We start from the raw sequence: 16,822 nt of genomic DNA, 5'->3' as shown, positions 1-16,822 counted from the left end.
TATATCAACTTACAGAATGAAACAATTGCTATTTCCCCAAAGCATGGACAACCGTAACTATCACTTCATTAATTTCTATAATAAAATAAAAGATATTGATGTATTTTGTCATCGGTTTGCTGATAGTGGATGGTCTGTTTGCGCTATTTTCTCTTCAGCAATGAAATAAAAGCTACGCTGAAGCTAGACCTTCGACCGATAAAGTTGTGAATGAATGAACGAGCGTTTATTGCTAGTGGCGCGTACCTGAGACATTTCGTAATTTATGCATACTATAAAGGCGATAGCAGTATTTAAACATCGCCGCCAAGGTCTCACGATCAGTATAGGTTTGACTCTCCGTCTGACATTGGGAAAACATAACATTCGGAAGAATTGTAATCGTTCTTCATCAGCTCAGCACAAAAATATCAGCGTTTTAATACAGATTTCATTAAGTTGACAGCTACAATAAAAGACGCTATGAAAATAAATACGTTAACATCAGGAGTTACGCGTTTGATTTATTTTGTATGTTTGACGTTGACGTCATTTGATGTCGATGCCCGGAATTTACGTAGAAGCCTGCAACGTGAACGCACATCTTGTAAAGGGGTAAGTAATTGGTAAAGAGCGTCGAAGTACTAGGATAGTATTATTTTAAATCGAGTGTCAGATTTTTAAGCTTTAGTTCGTATACTTTGATCGTTATTCCAACACAATTATTCCTGTTTGAAGTCCTTGTGCTAAATTTATATCTTGATTATTTTAATGAAATTAATTGAGTGTTAAATCACAACTTAATTGTCGAAAACATAGGCTTTTTGTAAAAAAAATTATTTTAAATTAAATTCATTTCCCACGTCGCTTTCCGAAAATTCAGTGTTCCGAACGCTCATTTATAAAGTTGTTTATAGCGTATATAATAATTATATATTAAATTTAATAGCTGGACAGTGGTATTGAATACTCTAAGGGCTAAAAGTCGGCAACATGAACTCATTTTGTTTTTAGATGATCAGAAATAAGATGAAATTCCGTACGTACTTTATTAGCAAATAATACTGACTGTTTTTAGCAACTAATTAAAATAAACATGTCAAATTATAGGACCAATTATTTTGTCAACGGTTTATGAAATAAACTAATATGTTACAATGTTCATGTCTGATTAAACTATTTCTATTTCAAGTTGGGTTATTGAGTCGTCCTTTGAAACACATATCAGCTGGTTAAGGCTCAAAATGCGATGATTCAAAAGCTAACTCATTTCATTTAGCTGATACATTAAAAGCGTTCATGAATTTCAAACACTCAGTTGTTTTTTATTTGTTTTTGTTGAATAAGCAAGAACACGTTCAGTTTTCTGACAGTCTTATTCTAGATTTTTAAAGGATTCACGAACTTTATATATTGTTTTCGAAATGACTACAACCTTCTGGGAATTATTGTAGCATTAAAATAATATAGATGTTTTGATCAACTGTTAATGATAGAAGCTTTATTGATATGTTTAATCATATATTTTTTAAATTAAATCTATTGAATTTCTATTTAACTTATCGAATATTTAGTTCCCGTGTCATCGCGACCAAAACATCGCACGGGCAAATTTTCCTACACGGGTATTATTTTGGCCCGGGGGGTTTCAGGGGGACAAATTTATCGCACGGGCAAATTTTCCCACACGGGTATTTTTATTTGGGCCGGGGGTTTTCAGGGGGACAAATTTATCTCATGGGCATTTATCTCTATTTGGCATATAAACTATTGATTTCACCGGCATCTGTTGTTTGTTTGTTTGTTTGTTTGTGTGTTTATTTGTTTATTTTTATAAGTCATACAAAGCATTTAAGAGTACCAAAGTACATCACGAACATCAAAATAGAATATGACTTGAATAATGCAATCATAATTACATACAATTAAACGAAATTTGGAATATGAAGTTTAAATATAGCTTATAAATTAACCTCTTGACGTAAATCATAAATGCGTATTCCGAAATTACCTAAAATAAACCCACCCACTCACTCGTCGCTTATATAGTAGGCTCTTAACATGATAGCCATAAATCTCGAAATTCACACAGATCGGACGAAAATAAGTTTCTTGGGGAGGTAGAATATCATAGGAGCGGTTTGTCCGCTTCAACCGTTGCGTTGGTCTCTATGGTGCAATGGCTTCAACAATGACATGCATCCTCTGTAAGATTGACCTACAGTCACGTAAATTGCTTCATAACTTAATAACATAACAATTTAGTACTTTCAAAGGCAATGCGCGCTATAATAAAGTTACAATTATGTATATTATATACATGTTCTGATATGATGTCACTTTAAAGGGAGGAAAACACACTTTTAATGTGTTGATTGGAATGTGAACCTTTGAAATATCAACGGGAAAAGTTTATCAAAATCTTCAACATTAACGTTTAAATTGGGTAATTATTGTTCTAAATACATCAAAAGGAATTCCGTAAACATCGAAAACATTTTCGCATGGTTTTTATACTCACAATAGGTTGTGCCACTTTCAATAAGTATTTTATTATTTAACTCTTTAAGAGTTTTCCAGACACCAGATTTCCTTCAAGTTGGCCATGCTTATTTGTAATCAAAAGGAGTTTTGAGTTATTGCTTAAATGCACTCTTTGCTCTATCCTCTCCCACTCCCCAACATCCGTGATTCTAAGTTCTGTGAACAAGGTTTGGTATGTTGATGGGGTGGGGGACCAGTGATATAAGTGTCCGCCTCTCATCCAATGGCTTGTAGCGGGTTCATTCCCATTGCCTCTCGTAAAGGCACCAGGACTGGTTTCTTGCCCACGGAAGGTCCTCGAGGGTGACCCAAATCAGCATCTGGCTGCCTTCACAATCGAGTTACAAATCGTATAAACTATTTCTTCACACAGTGCAACATCAACAACTACAATTACCCTTATATCATAGATGATCAAAATATCGCAACATGAAATGATTGCTACAATTGAAACAATCACGAAACAAACACGAATTATATGAACCCTTCACCGTATTTCAGGGTTCTGTGGTGGATATAGAAGGTGATGCTGGGGTGAAGATTGAACCAATAGAACAAAGCAATGTTTATATCGACACCCTCTCAGAGCCCTTCGACGATGGGTGAGTAGCGTTATTCATAATATATTTATTATAAAGATACACTAAATGAATAGTTTAATTGATGTTTCCCGACTTACAAAAAACACCCGCGACCAGAAAGTCTCCATTGATCATAATGTGTTTGTTTTCATCACAGAATATTGTTCTCAGATTTAAAAACCAATCTACTCACACCTAAATGTGTGGGTTGCAAACGCAAAAAAACCTATTAATTAATTGTGGCCTTTGCTAAGTTTGTACTTAGAGTCTAGAGAAATGTAAAAATACAAAAGAAAAAAATACTTAAATGGTAAAATACCCCTTCCTGGCATTCATGTTCATATTGGAGGGGTAATTAAATACTATGCAAGCAGCGTAGTACGAGTCCATCGGGCATTACAAGATGTAAATGCGTAAATGAGACTTAGAAAAAAAACGTAAATGCGTAAAAAACTACAGCCGTTTTGGTTACTTCTTAATTCTGTAATATTTATAAACTATGGTTAACATTGTTATCATATTTGAATTCACTATGTATGATTTGTTCTCGTTATTAATAAGTAGCACTGCCAATTGTCAAATGAATACTGGTTAAACCAAATGTTAAAAAAGTTCATCTTCGCAGGATTCGGTAGCTTTGTTAAGGACGAAGAATAGTCGTTTGCGTCAATTATAACGAGTTGTTAATAATAAAGTGATAAATGTGGTGCACTAAATCACTGTATACCTCTGAACAATTAAGAACGTTTAAAGTGTATGTTCAGACTAGGAGCTTGGACTGTAAATTTAAACGAGATGGGTTTGATATGTCAAAGGGCGCCATTCCTTATATAAATGTGTCTTTTGCTATATTTTCTCTTTTGATTAGGTCTATTATCGATGTTCAATATGTACCTATTCAGTAATTGACATCCAGGGTATTTTATTCGTTTAAGTTTTATTTTATGATAGAGAAATTACCATTGAATATCATAATTACAAGATTAAATGTCGTTTCATATCATAAACCATTTGTAGCTATAAAGTTGACGGAGTTCAATAACATTAAATCACGTTTCAATGATCAATAGCTTTAAATCAAAGTGTATTCAAAATTGTCCATTTTGCAAATGCTCATTTTAAATTGCTGCTCATTTCGACAAATTAAATATAAAAATAATCTTCCTTGTCGGTAAAGCTGTCTGGCTCAATATTTATGTGATACCTTATAGCCAACCCAAAATACTGTTATAAGGATGGTTAGTAGTCATGGTTAACACGGAAAGTCACTTCTTTTGCAGGCATACGTTCAGGTTCGAGTTCAAGACGAACTCCGGGAACGGCACGTTGTTTTACGCCGTGCGACGTAATGACGTGTACGATATGGTGTCTGCTGAGATCCGCGACGGTTACGTACAGTTCAAAGTCCGATGTAAATCATCATACGCCGATCTAACAATCCCTAGGTTCCGGGTCGACGATGGAGAATGGCATAAAGTAAGAACATATGTGTTCTCTGCTACGACGAGAAGCGTTTTGTTAATGGTATCATCAAAATAGACAAAGGACACTAAACTAAACTATTTTACAACAAGACTGAGGTCCAACTTTGCGCAAGGAACTATTTTAGCTCCGACTTCGCGCAACGGTTAGTCTATGGTCCGACATAAACTTACGACCGACTTTGCAAAACGGTAAGACTTATGCCCGACTCGGCGCAACCAACATACTTTGCTTCGACTTTGCTTAACGGTTTGACTTAGGTCTAACATTGCGCTCAGAGTTAGACTTAATTCCAACTTTGGGCAATGTTAAAGACTAATGGTCCGACCTCGCGCAACAATTACAGTAAGGTTCTACTTTGCGCAACGCTTAAAAGTACACACCACCTCGCCCAACGGTTTGAGCAAGATTCTACTTTGCGCAAGAATTAAAAGTACACCCCACCTCGCGCAACAGTTTAAGTAAGGTTCTACTGTGCGGAAAGGCTTAAAAGTACACACCGACTCGCGCAACAGTTTGAGTAATGTTCTACTTTGCGCAACGCTTAAACGATCGCGCATCAAATATACTTAGGTCCTTATTTGTGTCGATAGGCTCATTGAATACCGAAACACTTCAACTTAGCACCAAGCTGTGTGTTTAATGATTGTATTTTGGGCATGTTATACAATATGCGGACCTTTGAGTATCTAGACGTCATTTGTAGGTGTCACATTGACTAGATTCGCCTGTTCACCGACCTATTATACAACCATGTTGTTTTCATTTTCAGATAAAATTCCACAGGAAACGGCGAAAAGGCATCTTCATGTTGGATGACATGGAGTTTTTCGAGCAGTACTACGTGGGCTGTCAAGGTTTCACCTCCTTAAATTTTGGGAATACAAATGCAGAGCACGATGACTCATTCAGTGTACAGGAACTTCAGGTATTTGATCGTTTAAACAAAACCATTAAGTCGTCATTAAACAAATTGTATTCAAATATATTTAAGACAGAGTTAGAACATATACCTACAAACAACCTAAGTACTTTTTTTATTAAATTATACCCAAAGTTACTGTGTATGTGATGCAAATTTGGATTTATTTTGATGGCCGTAAACGAGTTCAGTGGAAAATGTCGAATGCAAAAATACATCTTATATTTATTTTGAGCAAAGACACGGAACTGACTCATTTCCTATTTGCATATTTTATTATCTAAGGTACGCGTGATTTGTGCAACCATTTGAAACGCGAACATAGACCTTGAATGTAGGAAGTAAGAAAGTTTGATGCATAGGAAGTGCATAGGGCCTGCGAACGTTTAAATTGTATATAGTATTTATTTCTTTTTCTTGATATGGCACAATTATGAAAGGATTTCAAAAGAGCTTAATAATAAGACAATACATAAAATTCCGTATATTAAAACAAAATATCACATATGGTTGCTGAATATAAGTTCGGTTCCATTTATGTGTTCTAAATACCGTTCATACGTGTTAGGGTTTGTAATGCTGCATTATATTTTGTTTTAATTCAGTATCATAATAATGTATACCCTGACACTAACTTTATAGATTATCATTTAACTTTCGAACATGGTGTCAAATTAACGTCGTATTTTGCATCATTTTTGTGCACCGGAGAATATCTTTCTTTTAATCTAAATGTTTACATGTTTAATGTGACTGCGGTTAACCGCATTTTGTGATTAAGCCGATGAGAGGGAATTTGCTGATATTTACGTATTACATTGTATTTACGGTAAAGGGAATGAATCTAGCTCTCTACGGTGTTCCAAGTCAGTTGTGCTGAGTGTATGCGTTGTTTAGATGATTCATTAATTATACAATATATGATTTGCAATGTAAAAAGACACAGCAAACGGATTCCAATGTTCGTCCAAGTCTTTCACAGCAAACATATTCCAAATATCGACCAAGTCTTTCACAGAAAACATATTCCAAATCTCGACCAAGTCTTTCACAGGAAACTCATTCCAATGTTCGACCAAGTCTTCTAGCGTCTGTCAAGGGGCATAATTCTACAATTGTTTTAGCAAGATTGATGTGCCATGCTTCACAAATGCGTTTCATTGGAAGTATATTTACTTTGTACTGAATGTTGCATTTTGGGCCATGACCAAGGCTAAAATGTTTGAACGATTCAGCTGACTACTAGAAAACTGCAAAGTCATAGCCTCGACTTTTAAAAAAACAAACAATAAGAAAACAGACGCGCTCATAAAATAATGTTTGCGAACTCCGTGGGGATCCATGTCAAATGACATTGCATGACGAAGGACATGTTAACATAACATTTACTTTTCTAGTTCAAAAGTCTGCACGTTACAATTACACGAAAAGCAATTAATTATTTAAATTGATGGACCACTTCAAAGGTGTACAGTTCTCAGACGCCGACAGACAAATTTCTGGAACATTTATTTCGTCCATATAAATAAGGTTTAATCGACATAATACAGTTCCATAGTAAACAACGTAAAAAGCAATTAGCATGCAAGAATTCGCTCAGATAGCAAGGACATTTAAAAAGTTAAGATATCAAAAGGACATGAAAAAAATACTGACTTACTTTAAATAAGACAGTTAACATCTGAACCATTACCGAAACACGTTAAGATGTGTTTATTAAAATATTCATATGTAACATTATGACCTAAACGTACGCATTTGTTATATTTCAGCCAAAGAATGGACAGTTTGAAGGATGTATACGAAGAGTAGAAATAAGTACCGGCATAGAGACCCCACCAAAATATGCCGCCATCTCACAGTGTAACTGACCAATGGGCGCGGTGTAGTGTCATGATTTCTCTCAGTTTGCCCACGTCTTGCATGTTCAAAGGCCGACGTCGAAGCGCCAAGGTCCCACCTAGATGGTTTCTTGAAAATCCGTCTATTCCTTATTTCGAATCGGCTAGAACATTGGCATGGCCTTTTAAAAGGCCTACAACTTATGGCTCACAAATGATTATGTTTAATGTCCAGCAATTTCTGGCTTATAAGTGACAGCGCTTATGTTGGATAATGGACAACGCTTTCATATCAACAGAGCTCACTCGCAACCTTGCAATCATTTAAGGTTACCAGTCGCTCATGTTAGCACACTGTTTTGTTTTGTATCCTTGTTTTATCGCAGAGCATACACTACCATTGGGCTATCATGTGTGAGTTGGTTCAACTCACAAACGTTAGCCATCATGGGCGACAGTTAGCGTTAACTGAGCTTAGGGCTGCTTCCTGTCCGTATATGCATTTTGAAATTATTGAACTTCTTTCTTGCGTTAAGAACTTAAGATGCTCATAGCACCGATCTGTCCATTATTTATTATAGCATTTATAACATTCAACACCTTACTAACGTGTTTCATAGACTGTTTACTAAGAAGTATGTAGCAAACATTGCTGCAATAATCCCAACATGTAGCATATATTGTTGATGAGGCTCATTTTTAGAACGCTGAAATGTATGTGTAAAGCCGTCATTATTGTTGTAATGAAATCCGTCCATTTGTTGTGGTAACTTTAGATTTTGCAATAAAATTATAATATGTAAAATGTTTTGTTTATTGACCAGTGTTTTCCCACAGTTTTTAAATATTTTAAATGTTTATTCTTTCTTTTTACCTATTTCTTACCCCGTCATGACCCGACATCGATATTGACCTAAATTTCATACAGACTAACATTCTGAACACATTTCAACAAGGTTGGGTGAAACATGTGGACTCTATTGTATGAAAAAAGAAACTGTTGGCATATAATGATATAAATTAACCTAATTATTAATTGACATAGCAACAATATCGAACTTAGCAAACAGTTTGACCAAGTTAAATAAAGAATGGGTACCAAAGTGACCTTTTAAATGGACTAGACACCAGATGGTCCAAAATCGGCAAATACAGTATTTCCTCAAAACAGGTCTAGAATGTCAAGCGAGCTAGAATGAGGCCTATAAAACAACATGTTACACAATTAAAAGAAAAGCAATCATGTCACTGTCTCAGCTTAGATTCCCCGTTTGAGAATATAGCATAATGGTTTCCCAGTTTAAAAAATAAATCGCAGAATGTTTTTTACGGACACCTTTCAAGTCATGTGATTGTTGCACATACTAAATTATCAATAATCGTTTTAGCAAATCGCTTTCATTTGCAGCAGAGTTAGTCACTTTCAAAAGTTTTAATCTATTAATTTAATTTCATTACCGTTGTTGATCTGTCGGGCTCTGTGTCTACGTTGTCTCCTTCCTTGCAATGAAGTGTGTATATTAAGCATGTGGAAGTCACGTGATGAGTAAGGATAAATATACCAAAGCAATTTTTGAACTGGATCTTAAGTGGTAGACAACCCCAGTAGAGTCCAAATTGGAAAAATGAGCAAAAACTGCAACAGTTGCATAGATAGATAGATTATTTTATTCCGCCAACAATGGATTGCATAATTTTATGTATTATTTTGACAACTTTCTTCTTTTATTGGAATGGTATCATCTGGTGTTTAGTCCCAATATTGTTAGCAATATGTTATTTTAGAATAAAATTATGACCTAGTGGCCAACTTAAAAACCCTCTAGACGATCAAACGTGTTACAGTAAAAAGCTATATACGACACATACTTATATATACAACACATATTTATCTGTATCAGGTACAATAAACAAGACACTTGAACATGTTCATGTATTAAATCCTAATTTCCGAACGAGTTAGTAGAAACTCCTGCATCAAGAGCATTAACAATATCTTATCTGAGCGAGTGACCTTTCCTTATTCGGACCTGACCCTCGATCGTTATTAGCCTTGATTGCATAAGTCTAAAGTTTCGTGAAGATTGGCCTCGACAGTATTCACATGGATTTTGAACTGGTGACATATTAACCCGACATAGAACTTTTGAAAACAATTATTTTAGATGTTCCATAAACATTGGGTAGACATTTTGCAGTTTATGTGGTGTTAACAACATTTCATTTCCTACGATTGACTTCTGAATTTGAGACTGACCTTATATGACCCATATTCGAATGTGACCTTCAATGTATAAAGATTATCAGTCTAACAAAGTTTCAAAAACTGTAGCTGCTAGAGCGACCACAGGCAAATGTTCACGACAGAAGACGACACGTGGCTTATCACAGAAGCTCACCTTAAAGTTGTACTCTCACATATGTACTGTTTTGACAACATTTTAATTTTTTTCTTGGAATAAGACGTTTTTGGCGTTAATTTCTTGAAACCAGTGATATTAGACTGCTGACAAAAGAGCAGGTCGCAGTTTTCATATTTGCGTTTGAAAATTGATGTTTGATGGCTTAAAACGTTATTTACGCTTTAAGAAAAATGAAATTTTCGACAGTGTACCAAACAATTGAGATCTGTTGAATTGTGAGTTGTCTTACATGATTGAATTGGAGGCACTAGTGCCATAATGAGCTGATTCTGAGACTTAAAGGGTCAAAACTGTCAAGTTGTGAAAGTGCAGCTTTAAGCACGTTTAAATAATTTTAAATACATTGTAATTTGCTGGGTAAGCAAATGTTACGAAAACAATTTTTACCTTGAAAGTGCACATTCCAGAGGGAGAAAAACAAATACAGGTTTCTTTGTTAACATTTCTATGTATTTGAATAATTCATGTTCTATTCCTCGTTAACTATTCAACAAACGTCATTGGAATGTGCTCTTCCAATTTATATCACTTTACATAAAAACAACGTTGAATACCGTTTGTTTGAAGTAATCGTTAATGTAAAATGTTTTGTCAATGGTGGCAAACTTAATACCAATGATAACACTACTTACAAAATGAACTAGAGGTTTCACTGAAAGCAGTCAAACCCCCCAATGCACAGCAAACATATTATTTCTATTTATTGAATAATTATATTGTAGAAAAACACTTGTGCGTGCAAGATTATTGTTTTTAAACCCCATAGTCCCTCAACACGTCATACACGGATTTGTGTTATAAGTCCTTCCGGATGGCACAAATTCACAGATCTTTACGATTTGGTCACTTTTACGACCGATTAAAGAGTTGTGTTACGAGTAATTACGAGCTTTTTGTGGATTGTAACCAGTATATTATGAGTATATTACGGAATGATATTATTCATCAAAGCTTTTATGTGCTAGTTGCAACCTGTTTAGGTGTTGTTTCAAATAGATACAAATAAGTCCATAAACATATTGAAGAATAACCGTTACAAATCGTATAAAAATGTTACAAGTCATTACAGGATTCTTGCGAGCAGTTTACGGAGAGTTTTGCGTTGTGGCGAACGGTTAAGAATCCTTACGGATTGTTACGAGATGTTTACGTAAAAAAATCAAACCGTAGAATTTTGACATGTCAAAAATTTGCCTCTCCTAAGAGTGTCTGCAATTTGATGCGAGTTATTTACGGAAACCATCGAGTTATTTAGAGACTAAAAGTTATAGTCAGTGAAGAAAACTATACGCACGTTGAAGGAAAACACTAGTCTTAAGAGTTTTTAATTGATGGATGCAGTAATTTAAATTCAATGGTTTTTGTTTTTGTGCACTTTTATCTTTATCTACGAAAACATCATCAACCAAGCGAAAACGCTATATTATTTTTGAAGGCATGGGTGACCTTAGAAATCATGTTTTTCTGCTCTATACTAGTCACAGTTCTCAACCAAGATAAAAAAAAGAATAAAACAAATATTCCGGAGCAAACCTGTACGGGTGTTGTCAATGAAAGAGGCGATTCCATAAATAGCGAATACAACGATCTGATAAGTCGACAACTGTCATGGAAAGGACGTGTTCGTGGTTATATATATATTCATGGCTCGGATAAAACTCTTGATAAAAATCATAATAAAAGCAGTGGCAATGATTAATTGGTCATCATTGTTTTTTTCCGGACAATCTGTTCTGCGACTTCTGACATAAAATGTGGGTGTGGGGTTCTTAATGTACAAATGAGCATGATTGCTAAATTGGATTTTACTTTTTATAGTTAATGCTCACCACGCCAAAAGTTGGCCAACTCGAGTGTCCTTTAATCATAAAAGACACTGCTACAAAGCGGGCAATTAATATATTCAGAACATACAACAAAAAAGCACTGTGGGTGGATGCTAAACGCTCGTCCGGTCGGGTTTTTTGCATTCCCCCATGGGGCATGTTTCGACAATTCTTTAATCTAAAGTGAATTGGACTTGTGCAACGTTTACACTTTGCGTTATTCCACGACGACGGCAAAGCTGACGACGACACCTCCATCAATATTTTGTTGTAGTTTTGTGTGTATTTTTTTAACATATCAATGCATAATCCATTAGTATGTGTTATTTTTACTGACAACTTATTTTATACGAAAAGCCACGACCGCTTAGGACTTTATAACTTAAAAAACCTTTTTATTTTGTATATGACTTGTATACTTTGCATGTTGTTTTTGTTCTTTTCACAAATAAGACACAAACGACGTCACGGTGGAGGACAAAAGCAATACATGGAAAGAAAAAAACACGAGAGTATAAGTATCTTCCATGGCCGAGAGTGTAAGATAGGTTCATTCCGACCCGAGCGTAGGGTGTTTTGCGGAAACGAGGTTTACCGAGTTTCCGCAAAACACCCTGCGCGAGGGTTGGGATGAACCCATCTTACACGAGCGGCTATGGTAGATGCTTTTTCTCCCACCTCAGTTAAACAACATAAAGTAAAAATGTATTTTTTGCTGGAACTCTTTTGTGCTTAGTGAAAATAATTGCGTATGGATATGCGATAGCACGTGGTTGTCATGGATATGCGCGCAGTGATCCAGTTAATGTTAATAGTCAAATCGGTCTTTTTAAATAGTTCTAAGGAGAATGAAGCATTATTTCTTGAATGGTGCGTGAAAACTGTTTTATAGTGACATTTGAAGCGAGAAGTAATTAACTAGCGTTCTAAATATTACCATAAGACAAGATTTCATTGATGCTACTGACGACAGTAACAATGAGGTGACCATTAAAAAGGAGTTCCATACGGGCATTTTATCTTCGCCCGTGGGCAAGATAAGAATATCTAGCATGGATAAATTACTGGATCTTCTTATCTGAGGTGGGAGAAAATCAACTCCTAGTCAGGACCAGTGTTTTGGCCCGGTATCGGCATGTGTTCGTACAGTCTGTAAACCAGCGGTTCTATCCGATATTTTGATAACGACTAGTTTTGGTAGTCACGAAAATTTTCATATTCATCCCCGTTCAACTTTAATTTCAACTTGTTTTGTCTTCTTTCCAGTCCATTTCAAATTTACATTTCATTGTCACGCATTCCGATTGTGGTTATAAACAAATTAAATATTCATCTAGAGACGTTGTGGGAGACACCGTAAAACCATTAAAACAATTACAAAAGAGATACTTCATTTAAACGACATACAAAGAATGTAATTAATTATTCAGGATATGTAACAACGTTATACTCATACAAAGGTTGTTTTCGAGAATAAGTTTGAAGGGGGCGTGAAATACGAGCACACCTCAATACTCATTTCATTATACCTTAAACAATAAAAAAAAGTCTTACGGTGCCATACTGTTTAATAAGAGGGCGTTTCTTGGAAATGTTGTTTGCGTTTTAAACGTAATAACACCTTTAAATTGAATAGAAACGAATTGTCACTTCGGGGCTACACCCATGTCATGTAAAGGTATTTGGAAACGGATTATAGAAAGAAAACAATGGATCTACAAGGAAAAGCCCACTGCGCAGCAGCATGAAAGTTAACCTGTGTCCTGTTGAGAAGAAAAGGGTACAAGGCCAAACAAAGATATTGGTTCCAAAGGTACCCCAGTACTGCTTTATATCTAAATTTCTGAAGTTGGCAGACTAGCGGCTTTATGGTGTGAGATTTGCGGCATTGTGATGTTTCGGCCTGGCGGCGTGAAGTTACCGGCCTTTCGACCTAGCAACGTGAAGTTTGCGGCCTGATGGCATATCAGCGTGATTTTGTGGCCTAGCGGCCGGGACCGGTCTGGCGGCCAAGCGGAGTGAAGTGACCGGAATATGGTGGCTTAGCGGAGTGGAGCGACCGGCCTGGACGCCTAGTGGCATTATAACTAATCACATACTAGTATAATGTAGCAGTTACATTATTAATTGCATTAAATCAAGTGTAAAATAATGATTTTTGACGAGTTCATAGAATACAGAGCTAAATGTTGACGTTAACCATGTAATAATCCAGGTATTCTACGTTGATTTTCTTTGATATATCAATATCAGTTTGGTTGCCTGTCTAGCGGTGATAGATTAGCGGCCTAGCGGTATAGTTTCTTATACCGTAGCAGTGACATTAACATTTGTATTAAAGTGCAATTAATGCTTTGGGCATCTTCCTACCGAATGTATCATGATAATTTACCATTGTGGGCAACTGTGAACTTTAATACTGCAAAAAACGTATTTGAATTTTTACTGAATAGAGAGCAAAATACATGCTTTACCATGTAATCAAGTAGGCCGAAAAGGTGCAGGCAAAAAAGGAAATTGGGCCGAGTTAACCCGACACCTAATCAAGGTACTTGATCAATATATGATATTTTACCTTTTTTCGCTTAATTGATTTTTTATAGATATCGGCCTAGCGACGTGAACTGAGTTGGCGGCCTAAAATAAGTTCATATACTTTAGCAGTTACATTGACGTTTCATTGAACTTGTGCAAGGTTATTATTGTTGACGTTTTAACACAACGAGTCATTAAAATCAACGATTTTTTTGGCAAAACTGATTTTTTAAAACAACGCGAAAACGTTGAGATGCCATATCTCATTACCCGCTGTAGCAATCAAGGCGGTCAATGTCTGGTCAACAAGTAACCGAAAGAATACGCTCGCAATATATGGCCGCTACTCCGCTAGGCATCTATGCCTTTATATTATGTAAGCCTATTATGTATAGATGTGGAGGAGTATTGTGAAATAGATGATGATTTTTGGTGAATATTTCTAGACACATGTCTATTTTATGTGTTCTGAACATGAATATATTAAAAATATTGAATGAATATTTGGTCATCTTCAATGTATATTTTGGTTTTACCAAATAAAAATTGGGTTGATACACATTTTTTTTTATTTCCAAAAAAAAATGGGGGGATTGAATGAATATATTTCTAAGTAAATTATTGAATGAATATTTGGTAGCATGGAATAAGAATTTTTGTTTAATAATAAAAAGTTCACGATATTGAATATATAAAAAATAAACTGAAGTTGAATATTAAATACCACTCCATGGGCCATATTAAAAACAAACATGGTGCAGTGACACGAGATATTCTTAGACCTGACAATTGCCCAAATGAATGCATGATATGCAGGAATACATCAAAACTAACTGTTGTTGAATATGCAAAATTCATCAGATATATGGCTTCTGTACCTTCTCGATAAATTTGAAAAAAATGTACATTTTATGTTGAAAACCTTAAACTGCATTTAATGTTCATATGCATTTAGTGTTCATCTGTCATTACAATAAGACCAATCAAGTGAAACTGTATGAGACTGTGCTCGAGTCATGTATCATTGATGCTTTTACTGCACTAATAAAGGTTCAAGTTGAGGAACAGCAGTGTGTTCGAAAATATAAAATTACGCCAGAGAACGATGGTGAAATGTAAAAATGGCAGGTCGACATCATTCCTGAAGCTAGATCGTGGCGAGTGTGATGAAGCTAAAATCATATATTCGCGAACATTTTATATTATGTCTAGTAAGCATTAATTACTTAAGCTATTGTTCTGTTAAACATTGATATATGCATGAGACTGAATGTAATGAGGTGTTGATAGAATATCAATACACTTGTGGTGTACTTTATTATAAATTATGTGTTTTGAATACGTTTTGCTCTTTAATACTGGATGAAATAAAAATATATCCAAGAATTTACTAATTACTTTTCACATCGTTTTGTTTAACTCGTATAATATTCCTTATTTGGTTTTAAATTACATTACTCGTTGTTTGTACACATTCTTGTTTTCTAGACGTTTAAGTCGGCAGGCCGAACATGTGTTCGGTACATAAAGGTAATTTGTGGTGTGACAAAACCTCAAAGGTCAAGGTCAAGGATTAATCATTTAATATGGCATGATGCATGTTTGCACATAAATAGAGTTCAGTGGTCGTGTATGGGCTGTAACGTGATCATGCACAGAGGGATTTTAAAATTACTTTGCGCATGACGGTGATGTGTTAGGTACATAAAAATGATGCGTCGTGTGCAAGACCCACATCCCTACCTCTCATTTCGTCACTCCCCACATTCAATGTCAACCATCATGGGGTCTGACATACGTTTATAGTTTATGTTAGCACTCCCTGAATGTAGACATATTAGTAATTGCATAATCCAATGAACTGGATGGCACTTCGAGGGAATTTGTCACTAACTGTAACGAGACACCGGATTTCCTATAAGTTGACAATGCTCTACATTTTTCTTGATATAAGCGTGGTTTACACTATGAAAACGTTAGGTGGGCACCATGAAACCGTTAAGTCGGTACCCGATTATACAACCGGACAATGTTCATGCATTTCCAATTTTAAATACCCATGTACAGCTGTACGGAACTATCCCTATGGCGGTAAAATTGCACGTGCATGGACAATGTGTTTCTCTTTCATTCTGTCTCCGGTACCATAATAGGTCGTATTATAGCCTAAAAGATTTTATTTAAATGGTTAAAACAAGTAAAGTAGTTAGCAAACTCGCTTCTTACCATGGCGTACAGGGTTCGTTCCCGTCCTGGGCGCGTGTGCGTTTGTAGTCACAAAGCCGGACTAGTGGGTTTCATCCGGGTAATCCGGTTTCCCCGAGCAACACAAGACCTCACGTTCGCGTGATAACGTGCCAACGAGGGTGATTATCACAATGTTGTAATAACGTGTTTCACAATCGTTGGAAGTATAAACTAAAACCAAGACGAGCACTCTTAACGAATGACAAACTACTTTTATGAATCTACCCATATCGCCTATATTATACATATGTGGAGCGACTTCTCTGTATATAGCACGACTTCGTAGTGGTGCAAGTTTGTGTTGATACGACTTCTCCTGTTACCATAACGAACCGTCTTGTCGACGAGCAGCAATATGTTGGACAAATGCTAAAGCAGAGTTTAAGAATCTATATTGTACGGGAAATGAGTCCATTATATTAATAAAATCAAAACCAAATCA

At 35.7% G+C, this 16,822-nt stretch overlaps 1 protein-coding gene across 1 annotated transcript; it reads left to right on the top strand.

The window, feature by feature from the left end:
• The first annotated feature begins 319 nt into the window (after positions 1-319).
• LOC128243692 (basement membrane proteoglycan-like) lies at positions 320-8,147 on the top strand. The gene is made up of 5 exons (XM_052961598.1): positions 320-594; positions 3,025-3,125; positions 4,385-4,580; positions 5,359-5,514; positions 7,281-8,147. The coding sequence occupies exons 1-5, from the start codon at positions 463-465 to the stop codon at positions 7,377-7,379; spliced, it is 684 nt and encodes a 227-aa protein (XP_052817558.1). The 5' UTR covers positions 320-462; the 3' UTR covers positions 7,380-8,147.
• Positions 8,148-16,822: the final 8,675 nt, after the last annotated feature.

Source organism: Mya arenaria, chromosome 8, assembly GCF_026914265.1.
Source record: "Mya arenaria isolate MELC-2E11 chromosome 8, ASM2691426v1".
Classification (NCBI taxonomy): domain Eukaryota; kingdom Metazoa; phylum Mollusca; class Bivalvia; order Myida; family Myidae; genus Mya; species Mya arenaria.
Note: the sequence above shows the minus strand (reverse complement) of the source record. Positions and strands in the feature narration are given on the sequence as shown.